The sequence below is a fragment of the Cyprinus carpio genome, chromosome A17 (genome assembly GCF_018340385.1).
Source record: "Cyprinus carpio isolate SPL01 chromosome A17, ASM1834038v1, whole genome shotgun sequence".
Classification (NCBI taxonomy): Eukaryota; Metazoa; Chordata; class Actinopteri; order Cypriniformes; family Cyprinidae; genus Cyprinus; species Cyprinus carpio.
In genome coordinates this window covers 5,338,575-5,360,086 of record NC_056588.1, presented here as the reverse complement: position 1 = coordinate 5,360,086, position 21,512 = coordinate 5,338,575, and the positions used below count along the sequence as shown (strand labels likewise).

Genomic DNA, 21,512 nt, shown 5'->3' with positions numbered 1-21,512 from the left:
TTCATAGAGATTACTGTACTTCACAACAAATGACGGGCTTGTCTTCTTTGCAGCTCGAGAGACTACGGAGGATGGTAGGTGCGAGATCGGGGTGAAAGAATTGGCCTTTCAGTAGCCTCCTACTGGATGCTTTAAAACCAAATTCTAACCCTAAACCCAGCAACTGACTGTGGCTACTTGAGCCAGTGGCTTTGGAGTTAAATCCAGATTCTAAGCCTTAGGCCAGCACGGAGAGGAGGCCAGAGCTTTGTAGTAGGATTTGTCAGAAGAACAATATAAGCATGAGTTTGTCCTTTGCTCTACAGGCCCATGTGGGAGAAAACTAGAGTTTCAGGCCCACTTCAGGTGAAAAAGATTGAGATATTTAGGTCTCAGTGTGCTGGATGTGCATTTGCTCATATTATTTTCTTATTTTCTGTGTGGGCATCTGTGGACTTCATGTATACGTGACTCTTGAGGATATGTATATATATAAATGGAATCACTTGTGTATTATTAGTACATTCTGCTAGAAGGATTTACTAAATGTGGAAGTTCTGCAAATCTTCTTTCACAGCCAGCAATAAAAGTTTAAGCTGCTTTAGTTTTCATCTTCGTAGATAAAGGGTTAGATCATTTCCCTGACAGCTTTTAAAATAAGGTCACTTAAACAAAACACAGGAAACAATGAGAAACAACATGAGCATTTTGGGATTTTTTTTTTTTTAATTATATGCATTTGCTTGGCTAAGTGTATCTTGCACTGCAGATTTGCTAAACTTGCTGTTGCCATGGTGCCTCACATGACGTCTAAATCTGTGTGCTGCATTCCAAACGGGTTCAAGGATTTAGACTGGATGGCGGTACAGGAACCCAATCAAGCCAAAAAACAAAGTCTAAAAGAAATATAAAGGGAGCCCTACAAAATAGCATTTAGGAGGAAGACTCAGCATTGCATTTTATAAAAAAAAAAAATTTAGGTTACTCTTTGAGGAAAACACAACGGATCTTTCAGAGCATTTTTTTTTTTTATCAGAAAACGCAAAGCTCAGCTGTGGTGCAAACATGGTGTCAATTTCTGCTTTGTACCTTAGGGCTTTCCACACTACATCAGAATGAAATACTGAATGCCATCTCCCACTGGAACACAACTGCTACAGCTCCACACTCAACACTCAAATGATTGCAAATATTAAGATCAACAATTTCAAAACCTCAACCATCCTGGTTGGTATACAATGTTGCTACTGTGACAGACTCTCACATTTGCACCTACCCCTCATATGCTGTCTTTTTAAATGCTTAATTTGTGCTTAAATACCAAATTGAAAGCCTCAAAGTTTATACCAGGAGTGGGGTTTGAACCCACGTGGACATTTGTCCATTGGATCTTAAGTCCAACGCCTTAACCACTCGGCCATCCTGGTCTTTCAGAATAAACTGAGTTGCATTTAGGAGTTGGTTTTCTTTCATCTCTGTAAAATAATCTGCAGTAATTGATAATGAAATTGTCATTTGCCACCAGAAGGGGGGTTTGAACCCACAAGGGAATTTGTCCATTGGATCTTAAGTCTAACTCCATAAACACTCTGTTATCCTGGTACTTTTTGACATGGTATTAACATAATATGCTTTTAAGTGTCCATTTTATCTAAAGGGAAGCAGGTTCCTGTACTTATGCATGCTAGAACAGAAGTCTGCTACTAGTAGTGTGGTTTGAAACCACAAGGATATTTGCCCATTCAATCTTAAGTTTAACACCTTAACCACTTGTCCACCCTGATGTGAGCTAACACCTTATGCAGTCATACATTATATTCTTTGTTTAATTTTAAAGGGGTCATAAGATGCGATTTAATTTTTCCTTTCTCTTTGGAGTGTAACAAGCTCTTGGTGCATAAAGAAGATCTGTAAAGTTGGAAAGACTAAAGTCTCAAACCCAAAGAGATATTCTTTATAAAAGTTAAGAGTCAACCATGCCCTCCTAAAACAGCTCATTCTAACACGCCCCCACATCTCTACATCACTATGTGGGAAGATTCATATAACACTGCCCAATTGTTCATGCAAAGAAAGAAGGCATAACTTTTATTCTCTCTGTTGCCATGTCGTGGAGACGCTGTGTGTCGTTGTGAAAGCGAAACTACTTTGCTTGGCCTTCCAAAAGAGGACACAGCTAGAAATCAGTGGTCAAGTTGTATTTACAGCACTGTTCCAGAACAGTTGAACCCAAAAATTCAGATGTGTGTGCATTTTGGAGGATGAGGACTGTCTCCTGAACCAGTAGCCTACAATGTGTCTGTGGCACAAAGGCTGTTTCTGTAAAGTGGGGCAGTTCCAACTTTGCAAGAACAGTCTGACACTTCTGACTCACAGCCTGTAAGTACGTTTTTTATATTTAAAGAATTTGCCACTGACTATTCAAACGCGAGTTTTGAGCAGTGTAGAGCTTGTTGTTTGTCGTTTCTCCGATCACAAATGCAGACATGGTTTTATGTTTATGCAGCGCAATACGCAACGCATAAAAAGACAGTATAAGTCATTATAATAAGCAATTATGTCCCCATTGGATGCAACATATGCCTCTTTGTAATGGGTTTTATTGGTTTTGTCTGGTCGTGCCGGGAAATGGCATCACAGTATGCTAAGAGGCGTAACATTTCCGTCACACGCTTGAGGCATTCAGCCAATCACAACGCACTGGATAACTAGCCAATCAGCATATACCTCACTTTTTTAGAATGATGAGCTTTCTAAAAATCAACACGTTTCAGAAAGGAAGGGCATAGAGGAGCAACAATAATGTACATTATATGGAAAATGTGTTTTTTAAACCTTAAACCACATAAACACATTGCATTACACCAAATAAAGTTATTTTTAGCAGCATCATATGACCCTTTAACAGATATAAATCAGCTTCAACAACTTTTGCTATCAGCAAAGGGATTCTACATTAATGATATGTATTACTATTTAACTGGGAGTGGGTTTCAAACCCACAAGGACATTTTTCAATATTGGATCTTAAGCCCAATGCCTCAACCACCCAGCCATCCTGGTCACATGCTGCTTAGTCGGATTTGTAGAAACTGTAACTTCAACATGATTTCAAAAACCTGTTTTCAATCATCCCGTTAAGATCAAGTTAAATTAGATAAACTAATTCATGCAAGAACTGGTATTTACTACCAAGAGTTGGGTTCGAACCCATGAGGACATGCGTCCATTAGCTCTCAAGTCCAAAACCATAACCATGAAGTCATGCCACCTATTTTTATAAGGCTTCTTGCAATTGCCTTGTAATGATATAGATGCACAGAGGACAGTTCTAAAAACTTAAGTTATACTTCAAGAAGTTATAAATATTAGAAATATTATTCTGTATTATTTACAATGGACTTTTGTAATCATTATCTATACTTCATTGTACAAAGTGTGTCAGTTGGATTGTTTTATCATTTATAAGAATGACAGAAAACAAAGAAGGAACTGAATATGATGTGGAGAGGATTCAAATTTATTTCACTTGCAAATTAGCACCAGCACTGACTAATGAAAGAAAAATGCTATTTAAAATTTTACAGAATTGTTGTATAAATGCTTTTATTTCTGTGTAAATACAAGCTGCAGAATGGACATTGACATGGAGAGTGAAAATTAGTCTTGATCAATAAAGCAGAAGCAGACATCTAGTTGAAACTCATCAGTTGACCGAGTTCCCCAAAGCAAACTTAACACCAGTCCAGTCATTTTAATTTTTCCATTACAATGAGTCACGGAGAGATGCACTCTTGAGACTGGAGTCTGTTCCGATCCCCTGTGAGCCTCACCAGCTCATCTTTTGAAAGAACAAACTGTAAAATAAAACAAAAACAACACACACAAGTCACTTAAGCCAATTACAAAAAACACCAACAAAAACCAAATACAGTTTTTCTCAGTCGCTTTGGTGCATTTCTCAAATCAGAAATGAAATTCTCAAAACTACTTGTACAACCTCCGCATCATCTAGTAATTTATACACATCAAAAAAACTGTTTCTCATTCTTCTGAACAAGTTGCGATTGCTTTGGTACATTCATGCAATTGATTATGCACATTTATTTCCTACATTATCAGTTGCTAATGTCATGTTGCTCAAAATGTATTACATAGTTTTCTGTCCAATAGTTTAACCCCTCAAAACATCTAGTCTTTAGTTCATCGTGTAAGTCATTAAATGCAAAATGGTTCATCTAGTTGTCAAACTGCCAAGCACATTTTTTCTTAAACATTATTTTTAGACTTTTTGTAAATTTGGCATGAATTGTGCAAGTGAAACTTGACTAATGAAGAGAATGTAGATCAACCAATGACAAACCATTGCTCTGAAATAGCTCAAAGGTTCATCTCATGAATCTTCAGTTGGAAAGCATATACTGTATAGACAGAGGACAACACAAGAGTTACTAATTCTGACAATGGACTTCTTTTTTATTTTCATCTTTGTGCCCATATTTCTTTTTCCTTTTCTATATCACAGTGACATTTTAAAGGTTTTTTTTTTTTTTTTGTCATACCACTAGTAAAAGTGTTCTTTGCAAATATTAAGGATGATTCGAGAAATGCACCAAAGCGACTGAGAAAAACTGTAAAAGACCCTGATTTCATTGAGCTATGCTCAATCGTTCTGCCTTGATGCATGGGGGGAGGATTTTTCTATTGATCTAAAAATCAAACTGTTCACATGACCACTGAGAAAAATACACATATTATTTTAAGTAAGTTGAGTGAGGGCATTTTTTTTATTACTATTGTGTTCTTATTCCTACTGTACTTATGAGCAGGTGTTATTATGAAGCATTTCTTTCAAATAAAGGTTCTTCAATAGTTCAGCAAAGAATCCTTTTCTTATGAAGAACTATTTCTTCTGTATAGGGTTCTTCAGTTAGCTATTTGATTCTTTAAATCTTCTCGAACATTTTAAAGTTGAACTACTTTAAAACTTCAAACTGGTCTCTAGAGTGTCAGAGAGAAACTTAATTGAATTATTGTTATGGTTTCTAAATTTTAACAGTACTTTTAACAGAGCAGCACTTTTTTACAGTGCTTACTTGGGTTGTACAGCAATATTCTCTGTAGGGTTGCTTTTAAACTATAGTTACTGTAAATTATTTATTTTTAAGAGCTTACATTTTCCAGATATAATAATGAATATTTTTGTCAATGCAAAAGTCAGTTGTTTAATTTTACAAACATGTATTTGAAATATCCCACTTATTTATTGTGAAAAAGCAAACTAGGAATATATATATATATATATATATATATATATATATATATATATATATATCATATATATATATATATATATATATATATATAAAACTATTTAAAATTAAAACATTATTTTCCAGATAACATTTTGGCTTTTGTGTAAATATAAATCCAATATTTTTTTTTTTTTTTGCAGTGTAAATGCCATTCTGCACCCACCTTCATAGTTTAGAAAGTGGAAATCATTCTATTTGGTGGTCCAAAAAATTGTTATCAAGACCTAGCAGATGGTTTAAAAAAAAAAAAAAAAAAAAAAAAAAAAACTACAGAAAGAACAAAATTTCTGTGTGGAACTTTAAAACAGGGTTCACATTTTTGACCGCAATGAATAATATTTCCCGCTGTTCATAATTGAAAAAGGATGTTAAAGATCATTTGAAAGAGATTGCACATAGAAAAAATTCTAGCTGATTAAATATTTTAGAGCTGAGCATAACTAAATTAAATTGATTATAGAAGGTCCATGACTTCTAAGGACTGATTAGTTTTCAGGTTTTCCATGAGCATGAGAACCCTGTGAGAAGTTCAGCATCAAAAACATATAATTTACAATCAAATTTACAGACTAACTTACAAATATCTTCAGATTCCGACATCCTACAGCAGTAAAGTATGATCTGAATTGTTACAGGTGTCATGACCTTTCACACAAAGTAATGACAGTACCACACTACTTTATAGACACATAGGTTAAAATGAGATGTAGACAGTTTTCCTCTCTCCCCTGCTTCACCTCTATGAGCAGGGTGCACGAGCTGGTCCCCTCTGAGCTATAACTTTGTCCTGTTTACCCAGCACTTTTTCCTCTGGAGACGGATCAATAGAAAGGCTTCATCACCCCGCTCATCAGAGACAGACACTACTAATGAGGCTCAGAACAGCTGACTGCTTACTTTCCACTGAGCGGGAAGGACCATAGGGGGCACCCAGGGTTACATTGGGAAGGAGAACAGAGATCCAAGAAGGTGTAATGACTACTCGTCAAAGAGCATGTAACTTGAACATATTCTCAAATGTAAATATCTGTTTATGATGAATAAGAAGATCTGTTTGACCAAAGAAGGCCCACTCTTGCAAATGGAAAGCTATACATATCCATTTGCAAACATAGTTATATATCCATTTCAATATGGCCAAGTTTATGATGAGAAGAAATTTTATGTAGTTGCATTGATGTTGAGTGTAACGTGTGGAAACAACCAGATTCTCATTCAGCTTACAAAAACACTGCTGAAGGCCTGGAGAAAGACAGTTTGTTCTCATGGTGTTTTGCAAAGTACTACTGCCACCATGAGGTAAGGAACAAAAACATATTACAAAAATTAATAAATAAACTGTATATACAAGTTACAAATTCATGACACAATCAATTACTTTTAACTTCCGAATAGGTACAAGCTTCCCTCATTGGGTTTGAACAAACAAAAACATTTATCCATTGGATCTTAAGCCCAACACTATAACCACTAAGCCATCACAGCGGGTTTAAAAGACCAATTCACTCTGAAATTGATTGTTCATATGTTAAAAATAAATACAATTTTTATACTGTGTGCATGCAGTAATGCATGTACAACTGAGCTGTAGCTTCTACTCTTTACAAATAACAACTCTGCTACCAGGAGTGGGGTTTGAAGCCACAAGGACATTTGTTCTTTGGATCTCACAACCTTAACCACTTGGCCAACCTGGGCAAGCCACTGGCATTTTTCCCAATCAGAAAATAATGTATCAATAATGGGTTTATAATAAAAGAACCCATTTTTTGTAAAGATTTCTATTACTTTATTAGTTGACAGTAGTGTTTCAGCACAGACTGGACTGGCGTCTTGCATTAGGCCAGTGAATTGGGCTACTTTAACACTGTTGCTGCGGTTTGTTTTTCATTGTCCGCGGGTTTAAGTGACCCCAATAACGTGATATTTAGCCCCTAAAATGCAAATTTTACCAGGGGAACCCCACCAAAAATGTCTATTTTACCTCACCAGAAAGCAATTTTTACCGAGGGATACCCTTTGAAACATTATTGGTCTGGTTTTGAGTAGCAATTGGGTGGGTTTTGTTGTAAAAACCTGGCAACCCTGCCTTAGACCCACCCTGAGTGAGCTGTCATCAGTCCACCATTGTTTCACCACTGGAGCAAATGTAAACAAGAATGACTTCTGAGCCGCTGAAGACACCGTAGAATACATTTGTTTTTGAAGGGAATGCACCACCGATCTTCCTAAATGCATCTATGTTCACGTAAATCATTTGTGATCGTTGTCCTAATGATGTGCTTATTAGCTAGTTTCACAATGAATGCGGCTAAAGTAAACAGTCCTTCAGAGAACAGCTTGGAAGAGAGGGCGGGATCAGCAGAGCTCATTAACATTTAAAGGAAAATGCTACAAAACAGCTTGCTCTAAAAAGAGCTGTTTTTGACAGGGTAAAAAGGTGTTTGCACTACCATTGAGAAATGTTAACCAAACTATGTTACAGACTTTTCATTAAGACCCTAAAGAATCATATCAACTTGTGGAAAACAAGCATCCGATGACCCATTAAGTAATTAGGGTCATAAGTAAACAGGGTCAGTCTAAATTTAATCAGCTGCTCAATAAGAGTTACAAAGAAAGCAATTTGCTAACAATAAAGGAAATTGTTTGAAAAAAAAAATCTTAAAACAAGAACACTTTTTCTTTGTTTCATTTAAATGCAACTTTAAAATCTGCTATTTTAAAATAGGATTTAATGTGTTTGGTTTAAGAAGCCAAATTTGTTAATTCTCATGTTCAATTAAACAACTTAACACTAACAATTCAGCATAAATGTTTCAGTTTTGTCATACAGAAAACAATCAGTGTTGTCTGCGTACACGATTTTCTGTAAGATTATGAACAAGCAAATATGAAAAAACAAAATCAGATACATGAAGAGAAATTGTCTTTAATGTCTTTTTTCTGTTAATGAGTGATTTATACAAAAAAAAAAAAAAAAAAAAAAAAAGGGAGCAGACAATTTTGCTCCAACAAGAAAGAGAACTGGATCAATGTAGGATACTGTCAAAATGGCTGCTTTATATTTACTGAATGTTAAAAATCACATTAGTATGGTATCACATAACTGAAAACATCAGTGGTTTAGTTACTGTATGACAGGAACTGGCAACACTGTGTGAACAGATGGAGGATCAGCACAAGAAGCACATTTCAAGCGTTATTTCCATCAGATAACGTGGAAGGTCTGATATAGTGTGATACCAATTTGTTTAGAGTGACGGTTCTTAAAAGCAGTTTATGAATCTTAAAAATTTCAAGATACACTGAAATAACCAGTTGCCAGACGACACTTTAAAAAAAAAAAAAGATTGGGAGATGCATAATTCAAATGTAAAACCCACTCAAGAACAACAGCGAGGCAACTGCACCTCAAATCTAGACAACCACACAATGGCCTTGAAGAAACTATGCAAGACTGGCAGCAACTTCTCAACGTCGATCCTTCCGATCAGACTTCCGATCTCTCTCACTTCTGGAAGACCTCTTCCCTGACCGGCTTCCATCTGAACTCATCCTCTTCCTGTCAGGTTTGGAGTTCTTGTCTTTGGAGCCCTTGTTTTCTCGTCCGTTGCCTTTTGAGGACTTGTGTGCCCTCTCACTCCCACTCTTTCTACGCTCCCTGTCCGACGGTCTCCTGCGGCGTTTGTGGTCTCGGCCATCTCTATCCCTGCCGTGACTACGGGAGCGTGAACTGGAAGACGACGACGATGAGCCAGAGGAACTGCTCCTGCTACTGGAGCCACTGGAAGAGGAGCTGGATCCACTGGAGGAGCTTGAAGAGGAACTGGAAGAGGAGCTGCTGCTACTTCGGCTCTTGCTCTTCTTGGCGTGGACTTTGGCCCGTCCACGTGCATCATCTGCCTCCTCGCTAGCTTCCTTTGTGTCGGCTTTGGCTTCTTGTGGTTGGACAGATGGTTCTTGGCTTTGCTCTTGAGAAAGGACTTCTGGGTCAGGTTCAAGCTGTGGCTGTTGGGTATCAGATGGCGTGTCATCTTGTTTAGTGTCATGTTCTGTTACACTAGGGGTCGGGACATCCAGTTGAGGCTGTTTACACTCCTCGGGCTGAATTTCCATGTGGCTTTCAAGGGTTTGCAGAGAGTCTGTTACAACGTCCTGCTGAGTCTCGTTCTCTGTCTCCTGCTCTTCTTCCTTTTGCATATTACCTACCTCTTCAACTGTGGCTTCTGGACTCTCAACCTGCAACTTACCCTGTGCCTCATCTTCCCTCACAACTTCTGTGACCTCCATCTGCTCTTCCCCCTCTTCCTTAACCTCACTTGCTCCCATATCCTCCTCCTCATCCTCCTCATCTTCCTCCTCTGCCTTCCTCTCACTATCCTCATGTTTATCCTTTTCCTCACCCTGCTCCTGCTCTTTATCCCCCTCCCTCTCCCTAATCTCTGAGCTCTCCTCTCCTTCCTCCTCGACTACATCTTCCTCCTCGTCCTCCATCTCCACATCATGCCTGTTACCTGACCGCCCTACTCCAGCCTTACCCTCCTCTTGATCTTCTTTCTTCGTCTCTTCAGCCCGACGGTTATCCTCCATTTCTTTGTCACCTGTCCTTTGGGACTGACGCCTTGGCCGAGCCTCCATTTTGTTGAGTTGCTCTGCAAAGGCTTCACGTCTCTCATCAAGCACACCGGAAATTGGAGAGAGAGTTCAAACCACAGTATATCAACCAGTATTGAATCTTTTTTAAATTTTTGTTAGCTGTCATAAAACCGACATGTAGGTTATCACACCATTTAAAGAGCCCCTAGTACGCCATTTCCAATATTGCCTTACATGCAGTGTGCAATGTAGCTGTATGTGAATGTAAACGATCTGCAAAATTGTAATGCTAAAAGAACACGACAAAAAGTTATTGTCTCCCAAAATAAAGAATCGATTCTGTAAAGCCTAGACAAGTCGTTAGTAATTCAAGTCCCACTTTCGCGATGGCTACATGTCAAGGTACAAGGTGTACCATTTTTTTCTCGTTGGAAGTATTGTTGTTGTCGCTGCCGCCACCATGTCGTATAGACGCTGTGTGTTTCACTGTGAAAACGAAACTACTTTGCTTGGCCTTCCAAAAGAGGAAGATATCTGCTTCGTCATGTGGATCGCAGAATGGGCTTTCACCATGGACGGAGTCCAGCCCAGGTTCGTCACATGTGGTTGCTGCAAGCACAAGGTACGCTCCTTCGTAGAATCCGCCACAAGCTGCCCGCCTCTGCTCACTCAAGCCGGCCGCGGCTCACTCTAGGCCTCCGGCCTCTGCTCACTCAAGGCCACATTGTATAACGCGGTTTTGTTGAAAAAGCGAAACTTTGTTTTTGCCTTCCAAAAGAAAACATGACTAGAAATCATGTTTATATCACGTTTATAATGGGTTTTATGTTTACGTCTCGTCACTCCGGCCAGACAAGGCATCACAATATGTTAAGAGGCAGAACGCAGGGCATAGAGGAGAAACAATAAATAATGTGTTTTTTTTAACCTTAAACCGCATAAACACATTTCATTATACCGAGTACACAAAATACTGTTCTTTTTAGCAGCATCATATGAACCCTTTAATTATTTAATGATCCTATAACTTTTATTAGGGTAAAAAAAAAAAAAAAAAAAAAAAACAGGAGGACATGATATTTACTATTTTTACACATCAGAGCCTTTTAAATGAATTGTGAATCTAAAATATGCGTCTTCGAGCATGTACAAATGGTTAACATTGTGTCATCAGTCAGAAAAGCAGTTCTGTGTTGTTGTTTTTTTGATAACATTGTTATTTTTGGCTTTAAAATTCAAAAGCCCTTTAAAATTAAATATGTACACAGTTTGGATTAAATGAAAGTCTCGAGAACCATGGATTTTCACTGGTATTGGTACAGAATACTGAAAATTTGGTACCGTGACAGCACTACCTGTAAGTATGATAAATACTAGGGGTGTGACGAGATCTCGTTGCACAAATCTCGTGAGATCCAATGTGTCTTGCGAGATCTGACTGGTCTCACGAGAAGGTGACGATATCCTCGTGCAGACCTTTCAGATATATTTGCATTAAACTGGCCCTTTCACCAGTGGTGTGTAATGTAAGGTATTAATATATATATTAATTACGCAGTGAAGTCTTTATAGAGTCATAAAAACAGAATTCACAGTTTAATGCGGAATGTCGCGGAATTTCTCAAATTTTGAATTAACCAAAAGTAGGTCATTACACAAATCAAGTCACGATATGGACTCGCATCTGTTAATATAAAGCCACAAAAGTCAATTTAAATATGAATCCTGCATGTTCTCGTGAACCCAGTCTCATGTCTCGTGGGATAAGTGTCTTGTCACACCCCTAATAAATACTAGATGTTTATATTTTCTATAGATCATTCAAAATACAGAACTATTGAAATACGCGTATCGTTTCCGACACTGCTGTATGCCGTAGACCAATCACAACAGACTAGGCCATTTGACTAACCAGAGCAGAGCAGGCTCACGGAAAAGAGGGGTTTAGAGAGACTGACTCTTTGAACTGCGTTTGAGAATCGCTGGAAAATGAGGTGATATTAAATGCATATTTTGAGAATTAAAGCGTTTTTTTTTTTTTACCTTGCATGCATGTAAATCCTATTGTAGGAGTCTCCCAAAACAATATTAGGAACCGTAAAAATGGCATAATAGGGGCACGTCAAAGGACACCAAATAATATGCTGTGATAAAATTAATAATCTAATATTTACTAAATAGTTTGAAAATGATTTAACATTTCAGATAGCAACTTTGTGTTAAATATAATAAAAAAAGTAAACAACATACTACTTATTATAAAATATTTGTATATCACAAACTCAGTCTCAAAACAAAACCAAAAATTACCATAAAAAAAAAAAAATTTTAATCAGCCTAAATGCTGAGCTATATAGATGCATTTACCCTATAAATGTAATGCAGTCAATGCATGTTGTGGACCACAAAAGAAGTTATATACCAGGTGTAAACAAAGTTGAAAATATCTGAATCTATACAAAAAGTGGAAGACAGCAGAAGCCAATTTAATAACCAGAAAACTAAGTTATTAAAACTTAACTTACCATTTAATTTTTTCTGAGACTCCTCCAGGAGCTTTTGAGTAGCAGAGCACATTCGACCAGGCAGGTAGAAGATCGGGGGCTTGGTCTTTGTGCGAATGAACTTGATGAGCTTAGAATTATGCGCATTCCACTCTTCTTGCTAAAACACATGAGAACACCATAATGCTTGAAAAAAAGTCAGACCAATAACAATCCATCCAAAGAAACTACTGCAGATATACAATAAAAGAGTCGCTGTCTCACTGCAGCTGTGAGACATACCAGTTGAGCAAGCTCCACTTTGTGCTCCAGAAGACGCAGCTCTGTTTGTTTGGCACGTCTTTCTTCAAAGAGCTCTCTCCTTTCACTCTCAACTTTTTTACGCTCCTGTTCTGCCTGCACTTCCAATTTCTGCTCGATTTCTTGGCGTCTTTTTAACTGGAGGAGGGAGAGAAAAAAAAACAAAAAAAAAAAACATGTTTTAAAATTAAAGCAGCACATTGTTTTAGATGTGGTTTGACTTAGTGTTGCATGCAATTTCGCTGACTTGATTCTCAACTTGAACTGAATACAAATAAAGTGGGTTGGGAATAATTCAGCTTTGGAGGACCAGTTGGGAAAAATTCTTTTTTTCTAGACAAACATATTACAAAAATATAGCCTCACAAAGGGACCAAGAAATAGAACAGTGCATAAAAAAAAAAAAAAAAAAAAAAAAAAATTTCAAAGCTTAAGCCTACCCGATCTGTGGACACTGTAGACTCTTGTTTGAACTTCTGCAATGTTCCCATCAACAGGCCAAACATGCGCCGGTTTCTGAATGAAGAGAAAAACAATAGTTTTTTAAATTCCACATTTACTTAGTCATTCAAGCAAATTTGCAGTGGAAAAACCAGGAAGTAAATGATAAAAAGCTTTGCAGACATTGCCTAAAACAAAAGCATTACCTCTGCTTTCCTCTCTCATCCATTGTCTGATCCTGAATAAGATCACGGCGCGTACGTTCTTTGGAGGTAGCAACCACAGATGACTGCAACGCTGGCTGTAGATTAAAAAAAAAAAAAAATAGAGCAAGGTTATTTTAAAAACATTACAGGACAAATCAATGTAGATGGGGGAAAACATTTAGTCTGCATACTTTTTTGACATCGTCATCATCCTCAGCGTCGCTGTCATGGCGTGAATCTCTCCTGGCTCGCTGGTCCCCTGCCAGCCTAGTTTGGGATAAACCATTTGTAAATGCATTTGGAAACTTGCAAAACACAGAAATTAACTTATTTCATAACATATCCAGAAATCAGCTAATTGGTAAGCAATGCCTCACCTCAAGAGTGCCCCTTCGATGTCTCTCTGTTTGGCTGGGGGTCCTCCACCACTATCTGACAGTCCACGCCTGATAAGGTTTGACATACATTAAGAACAAATCCAACATGCATTTATTACAAATATTTTCTAATTCAAGAACAGATTCTTACCTCAGCAAACTGATTCCGCGCCCCCTACCTCCACCTGGGCCTGTGATGGTCAGTCTCCTATTTTGACCTGGTCTGGAAAAGACAAAAGGTAGAAGACGCACAATTAATAATCATACCTTTAAGTAAAAAAATAGCATATCTAACCCCATCTATGACTGTATGACTTCTTGCTCAGGAACATACACAAGCTTCTCAATCACATAGTCTACATAGTCTTACACAGAATAAGGCATGCAACATTTCATAGTATTCTATGCAGTGACAAAGGCTATGTCGATTAGCATTGCATTATTATATACTTTATTATAATAAACATTATAAGACAAACTCAGATAAACCATATATCGCCGTAGTCGTGTGTTTAGTCACGTTGAATCTATGAAAGCTGTTAAATCTTCTGTTTAATCAGAAACAGCTATAGGAATTTCCTGGAGTTCTTCTGCGGGGTGTATTCGGAGTTTCCTCGCAAAAGTGCCCTCTGGTCTCTAGATGGAGATTTACTACTGATCACAGAACCGTGCTTCACTTAAAGATATGCATTACAATCACAGGTTCTGCCTAATTGTGATTTATCGCCTTTGCGGTTTAATTATGATTAATCGTGCAACCCTTTATCAGACAGTACTGGGTGAATTCTGTGAAATGTACGAATTCTGTACATTGTTTAAGTATGACTGGGATTGATTTGCATTGAGGTTATTCAGCCTGGAAAATAATCAGTGTTTTTTTTTTTCTATTTTAGAATGTCACCAGCCAGGAAAGACCATCTCATTATATTATGATCTCTCTGATGGCATCCAAAATGGGAACAGCGACTTTAAGATGGACTCTTATACAAGTGATGAATGTTTTAAAAATGTCATTTAGTTCATCGGGTTTTGAAAATATAAATAAAAAAAATTATGAATTATTTTTCATAGAAATATTTTATCCTTATTGTTATTATTAGTGTATATATTCATATAGGCCACTGATGTTACAGGAGCACACCCAGCAGATGAACCCTTAGATGTCCTCTACATTTGTTCAGACAGCAAACACTTAAATTCCGCTACCCAAAAGCCCAACATTGCAATACTACATTTCCCTAAAAACGTACTAAAATGTTACATGTAAAAAAACAACAACAACAAAAAAAAATTTATTTCTGCATCAGAGGCCTCCTAAACATATACACACATATACATATATTATATACACATATACATATATACATATATATATATATATATATATATATATAGAGAGAGAGAGAGAGAGAGAGAGAGAGAGAGAGAGAGAGAGGGAGCAAAAACTGACCTGTAAACCCTACTGGCTAATAACAAAAGTCTTTCCTGTCCTGTTAAAGCAACATGTTGGAAATAAACATGCACTTCTCAAGCTATCTTTAACAGTGTTGCCAACTTAATTTTGTTGCTAAATTTAGCAACTTTTCAGACTAACCTATTAAACTATAATTTCCAAAATCACCCATCAATAAAACAACCCATTAAAAAAAAAATAAAAAATTTAGCAACTTTTGATAAGTGACTCAGACAATAAAAAGGAACACATTTTCACGTGAATTGAGTTAGCTGTTATCTGCAATTGTTAAATATAATAATAATAATAATAATAACAACAACAACAACATTATCCACTGTAACCTGAAAACACAATGCATAATTTAAAATGCAGGTAAAAAAACAATATGGAAAATGATTTCATATTAGCATACTAGATAGTGCCCTATTTTTACAGACATTTCTTAGAGTGTAGCATACTAACTAACTACTAATACACTGCTTAAAGCATAATTGTTGAGAATGTGTATTATGACTAGCTATTAAAAAAATGTGTTCAATAATTCAATGCATTTAAAAAAGCTGTTATTTATGGTTAATTATGCATATTGTTTTACAAACAAATCTAAATTGACATAATAGTTTTTTGTTTTGCTAAAATTTGATGTGACAATTTTGCATCGTGATTACGCAATTACGTCATTTAGCAAATTGGCAACAAATCGACCTTCCTTTAGCAACTTTCTCTGAAAATTAGTTGTCAACTGATCTTTAAGAACATTTGTTACTTTCATAAGATAAACAGTTAGAGAACTGTGCTGGGTCGTTACTATCCAAGATCTTGAAGCAAATCCAGTAACACAAAAACTCCCATTCAACGCAGGAAGTACCTGCAGGTCTCACATCCTTAACCTTTACAATTAGCAAACAGTTCAAATCTAAAGATCACTCTTCGAAGTGAACCTTGTTTTTAATTTGATTAACGTAATACAGGGGCTGGATTTTAAAACAGCCTTCATTATTAAGAATTAACGACGTAACATCACAGAATGGTTTTATGAGACGTGTCATTTGTGCTTCAAACATAAACTGGACTTAAGTTACTGATAGCTCTACAGCGTATTTATTTATGGCGGGCTGGGTAGCTGTGAGATATCACTGCACAAATGTAAAGACTAATTAGTGTAATAGATCGCTGTTTTAATCGCTGAAATTAAACACATGAGGTTCTTTAGCTTGCAAGCTAGCCGCAGTCTTAGCTTGCTAAAAGGCCCTGTTTATTTTCCCCCAAATAGATGCGTTAATGATTAAAACGCTTTCATTGAGTAATACCTTAATTCGCTCGGATCTCTGCCGGTTAGCTTTCGAATATTTTCGTCCACGCTCTTTAAGCTTTCCTTGGCTTTTTCCAGCTGGTCTTGCAAACTTCGCACGACCACCGCCATCTTGCTCTTCGTCTTCCAGCAGCGCGTGGAGCGTCATGCGCGCGCTCGGCTCGATAAAGGCGCGTAGCACCGATCACGTGGCCGGTCCTTCATACCGAAACCCCACGCGCAAGAACCGCTGCTGTGATTGACAGGATCACCATCATAAACACTCCATCTCCTTTGTCTTTAAATATGATTGATATTGACAGAATGATCAATTTAAGCACTCTTAAGGAAATATGATAATGTTTTTGTAATTATCGTTTAAAACTGGCTAATTTTCAGATTGTTTGTCGTAAATAAACATCTCAGAAAACTGTTATGGTGTTTCAAATCGTAATATGACTTTTTATGTAATATGTAGAGGACATCATGTTAATTAGGCATTTTGGGGAGACACAAGAAGTCAATAGGGAAATACATTTTAGATCAATATTCCTATGAAATAAGATACATTCTTATGAAAATGTTGTCAAGTTATTACTCCCATTTTCACACTTTTTTTTATTATGGTTTGCCCCAAGAACACATTAATATGCAAATTAGATACAATCTATCGAGACATTGTATAGAATGGGAATACCATTTTATGGACATTTTACGCACATATTCCATAAAAGTACAGTAGCAAACCAAAACACCCTTTTATAACTATCATAAATAATAACCAACACATTACAAATAACAAATAAAAATAGCCTGAAACCTAAAAACTGATTAGTAAATGAAAAAATAAAACATTGTTTTTGCCTATACATGCCTTTTCATGTCTATTTTTTGTTTTTTTTGTTTTTTAATAACTTAGTCTTGGCATCATCTACAAAGGACATAGAATAAAATATGAATAAAATATATATATATATTTTTTTTTTCTCCATTTGTTTCTTATGCTCCAACCAATGTAATGACATAAAAAAAAAATTATAAAAAAAAATCACAAAACATTTTCACATATAACAGGGTGATAAACATCTCTTAATTTTTTATTAAAACATAAAAAATACTAAAAATACAAAAAAAACCCAATTCACACTCAAATATACAATATTTACTACATTTTAACAATGTGGTATTAGTTAAGTGACATTAAAAAAGTCAATAAAATCACAAAACTGTTCTTACACCTTTTAAAAGACAGCACATTTTTATGACGTTATTGGTATGGTATTACATTTTTTTTCAAAATATGATAAGATTGTTATTTTATATTAACTTAACATTTCTTATTATGTTACTTATGAGTTATTTAACCATTTTGGATGAAACTATAATTACCATAGAATTTTTTGCATTTCATTTTCATTAAATTTTCAGTAAAAATAAGAATGATTTTCAGTTAGCCCTTTAATAAATCAGACATGGTTATATTCGGCAGACACAGCACAACAACACCATGACAATGAAACAGCAAGAAGCCAAAGATGTTTGCATTTTATGTCAGAAATGAAGTTTTATTTGACAATAACAATGCTTTAAAGGACAGTAATTTGTAGTTGTAACAGGTGTACTTTAATATTACACAGAAGATTTTGTCGTCTTTTACAAACTCTCCTGAATATCTCACGATTCCTCTCATTCACATTAATTTTCTTCACAAAGGCTCTTCCGTCTGTTTCCAAGTTCTGCTTATTCTTTGTCAGCCAAATCATTTTGCTCAAAATACCTTTAATAGACAGAAGCAGGATTATACTTCATAGGAACACCTGCACATATTTCGGGGAACACTAAATTTGGCTATAACAGCTCCGTGTCAGTTACCTGGCAACAATACAAATCATCAAGTTAAGAGCTGACAAACAATCATCGTCTTTGCTCTCCTGGAAGAGAAAAATAATACACAGTCTGTTTTAAGCAACATATTTTAGGTCGTCAACAAACAAAGCAAGGGAGAAAATAATGATACCCCAGCTTTTAATTCAGAGCAAACCAAAAGGTGTTTACCAGATTGGCACGCACTGCAGAGCACCGCCGTGCCAACTGTCTGATAAGGGAATGTGCTTCAGGAAGCAGCGGTTTCTCAAGGCACGCTAGTAATGCATAAAACCATCTGCCCTGTGAAGATAAATGTGCAATGTACAGCTAAACTGAGAAAATACAGTTCAATAATACCACTTAATATTACAGGGATAAAATGCAAAACGTGATTTATTAGAAACAAAGAAATAAATATTTTATCTCAACTTTTAGAGTGACCTCTTTATTTAACATTGGACTGGATGACACACTGAAGCAACTGAACTTACCAACTGTGCTACAAAGTCTCTCTCCTCAAACCAATTCATTAAATACTCAAGCACAGCAGAGATGGTTGACTGAGCATAGAATGCAATGAAATGACAATTAAATATTAGAATATGCAATTTATATGTGAATAATAAGCATATCTGCTGTCAAATGGCAATTACCTGGTTGAGTTTGCTGACAATGCTTAGGAAAGGTGGGAAACCTGTCTAATAAAAAGAAATTCAAGAACATCAAATCATGGCAGAATGCTAAAATTTTGTAATTATAAATCTACACAGTGTAACTCAATGTAGTCTACTTACTTATACTGATTATGAGTGTTGATGATCTGATAAGGGGAGAATTATTACCTTGACGTAATCAAGACCCGGGTTAACTTTGTCTTCTTCTTTCAGCTGGATGTCAAGACAAACATTCTCACCCAAGCAGAACCTCTTCCATCCATCCTCATCCTCCAATTTGGGCTGAAGTGGGGAGAAGACTTTGTTTTTAAAGCAACTTTTTCATAATTTAATCAAAAATCAAGAGTACAGTACCTTTGAGTACTATAGGATTGTAATGTATAAGTAATATATAAGTAAGATTAATGTAACTACAATTCAACGTTCAGAATTCACTACCGAAAGCATTCGTTATTATTATCAATGTTGAAAACAGTTTTCAATAACAGTAAAAAAATTTCACAGTAAAAAGTTTTCAAAAACAGTACAAATTTCTTTCAAAATTCTTTGATGAATAGAAAGTTCAAAAGAACAGCATTTATTTAAAATAGAATATTTTCTAACATTATTAATGTTTTGACTGTAACTTTTGATCAGTTTAACTCATCCTTGATGAATAACAGTATTGATTTATTTTATTTCTTTCCCCCAAAAATAAAATAAAATTTTTCACTGACCCCAAACTTTTGAAGGGTAGTGATTAATGTTACAAAAGTTCTTTTGAACTTTCTATTCATCATAGCATCATGAAATAAAAATGTAAATAACTGTTTTCAACATTGATAATAATCATAAATGTTTCTTGAGCATCAAATCATCATATTAGGATGATTTCTGAAGGATCATGTGACACTGAAGACTGGAGTAATGATGCTGAAAATTCAGCTTTGATCACAGGAATAAATGACACTTTACTGTATATTTACATAGAAAACAGCTGTTTTAAATTGTAATAAAAAAACACAAAAAAACCTTTTAACAATTTATAATAAATCAAATAAATGCAGCCTTGGTGAGCTGAAGATACTTCTTTTAAAAACATTAAAAATCTTACTGACCCCAAACTTTTGAACGGTAGTGTATAATTGTAAAATTGTGACTGTAAGATATATCGTGTGTATTGAGTGTATGCAGCTGTTTAATGGTGTGCTGATTGGTGAATAATTGCATATATAGATACAGCCATGCAAGAAAATTTTATCATAGCATGTTTGACTTCTGTCCAGATATCAATTATCTTACCATGACAACATTATCATCCAAAAACTGGGATTTCCAATGCTGACGATGCTTGTTAACACTCTGAAATAAGAAAGTGTTATACTGACTGCACTTCATTTAAAAACAAACAGACAAATCTTAGATACTTGATATTAAAAGTACTTGAACAAGTGACCAATACATGTAAACTGAACACCTGTCTGACTTCTGAAAATCTGCTGACTTGTTGTTGCTGCCATTTCAAGCTGGGAGAGAAACCCTGAGGTGCAGCCAGACAACCTGTGATCTGGAAAACAAAATTAATATGCAAACCGATTACACACATTACAAGTTTTAAAATGTAAAAGTCACTTGTCGCACTCACAGACACATTCACAGATTGTTTCTTCTTCAGCTTCTTTGGGTCAATTTGTGCCACAACAACATCTGGGCACAGAGATGCTTCCCTCCTGTAAAAACATAACGCAACTGTATGACTTTTTAAAGTGAGCACCTGAAAAATCATTTGAAAAAAAAAAATTTATTGTCAAAGCATTTTATAAAAACAAGTTTATAAAGTAACATAAATGTACAACCAAGTTATAAAGTCCAAAGTTCTGTAACCAGTTTTACATAAAAAAAAAAATCACTAAATATACACAAGCTAAACCCGAGTACACTATATCACTGAGACTTTTTCTAAATCAATATATTTTACTTTCTTTTGCCTTTAATTGTTTTTGCATTTTATCCTTTAATATTATTTTCTCCTTCAATACGTGTAAAGCCTATTTATGAACGTTTGTAAAGCACTTTGTAAACAATGTTGTTTATATGAATAAAGTTCCACCCGCATCTACTTTTAAAACTTTAAATGAATATTAGATGAAGAATGACTTACTGGACCTGTCTGAGATATTCTTGAGGGTTTCTGGGCGGTTCGTTTGAGTTATATTCCTCTGTGTCGCAGGACTCCAGGGGCAGAAGTCTGGGCATCAACTCCTCCACGTCCGACTTCATGTCTTTGCGTTCTTTTCTATTCGAGATCATCAAAATATTTCAAAACTCACAAGTCGCTGCTTCTCGTTCGCTACGTGCTTGTCAGCCTCACCATTTTGAACACATTGGCCATGATGACGATCAATACACGCGACGGTTACCGTGGTGACGTTTATTCGCTTGCTATGACACAGATGGAAAGACGGAAAAGGTGTGTAGTGACCTCTGTTGTTTGAAAAGGCATATGAACGTAACAGAAGCAGTGT

General features: G+C 36.0%; 2 protein-coding genes and 1 non-coding gene across 4 annotated transcripts; all 3 read right to left on the bottom strand.

The window, feature by feature from the left end:
• Positions 1-1,323: 1,323 nt before the first annotated feature.
• trnal-uaa lies at positions 1,324-1,406 on the bottom strand. Its single transcript has one exon. It is a non-coding gene; the product is annotated as a tRNA-Leu (tRNA).
• A 6,800-nt stretch (positions 1,407-8,206) lies between these two features.
• On the bottom strand, positions 8,207-16,672 carry LOC109107735 (pinin-like). The gene is made up of 9 exons (XM_042773684.1): positions 16,488-16,672; positions 13,873-13,944; positions 13,722-13,790; positions 13,536-13,611; positions 13,345-13,439; positions 13,138-13,213; positions 12,680-12,835; positions 12,420-12,557; positions 8,207-9,983 (listed from the first exon to the last, which is right to left on the bottom strand). The coding sequence occupies exons 1-9, from the start codon at positions 16,598-16,600 to the stop codon at positions 8,769-8,771; spliced, it is 2,010 nt and encodes a 669-aa protein (XP_042629618.1). The 5' UTR covers positions 16,601-16,672; the 3' UTR covers positions 8,207-8,768.
• A 1,340-nt stretch (positions 16,673-18,012) lies between these two features.
• Positions 18,013-21,414, bottom strand: LOC109085706 (gem (nuclear organelle) associated protein 2). 2 transcript variants are annotated; one of them, XM_042773683.1, is made up of 10 exons: positions 21,149-21,414; positions 20,633-20,717; positions 20,450-20,554; positions 20,290-20,349; positions 19,177-19,290; positions 18,988-19,032; positions 18,826-18,894; positions 18,524-18,634; positions 18,341-18,399; positions 18,013-18,245 (listed from the first exon to the last, which is right to left on the bottom strand). In XM_042773683.1, exons 1-10 carry the CDS (start codon positions 21,295-21,297, stop codon positions 18,209-18,211), a joined length of 834 nt encoding a protein of 277 aa, XP_042629617.1. In that variant the 5' UTR covers positions 21,298-21,414; the 3' UTR covers positions 18,013-18,208. The 2 variants fall into 2 exon arrangements, with proteins under 2 accessions (XP_042629617.1, XP_018955758.1); XM_019100213.2 differs by having other exon boundaries at positions 20,465-20,554; positions 21,149-21,412.
• Between the last annotated feature and the right edge of the window lie 98 nt (positions 21,415-21,512).

What these genes read in the sequence shown, in the direction of transcription:
- LOC109107735 (XM_042773684.1), bottom strand. Translation starts at nt 16,600, where the DNA reads ATGGCGGTGGTCGTGCGAAGTTTGCAAGACCAGCTGGAAAAAGCCAAG. An exon ending in CTACAGTGTCCACAGATCGG is followed by an intron (nt 12,836 to 13,137) that starts GTAGGCTTAAGC and finishes TCCCTCCTCCAG; the next exon opens with TTAAAAAGACGCCAAGAAAT. An exon ending in AAGTGGAGCTTGCTCAACTG is followed by an intron (nt 12,558 to 12,679) that starts GTATGTCTCACA and finishes CATGTGTTTTAG; the next exon opens with CAAGAAGAGTGGAATGCGCA.
- LOC109085706 (XM_042773683.1), bottom strand. Translation starts at nt 21,297, where the DNA reads ATGATCTCGAATAGAAAAGAACGCAAAGACATGAAGTCGGACGTGGAG. An exon ending in CGGGTCTTGATTACGTCAAG is followed by an intron (nt 19,033 to 19,176) that starts GTAATAATTCTC and finishes TCTTTTTATTAG; the next exon opens with ACAGGTTTCCCACCTTTCCT. An exon ending in GAGACTTTGTAGCACAGTTG is followed by an intron (nt 18,635 to 18,825) that starts GTAAGTTCAGTT and finishes TTATCTTCACAG; the next exon opens with GGCAGATGGTTTTATGCATT.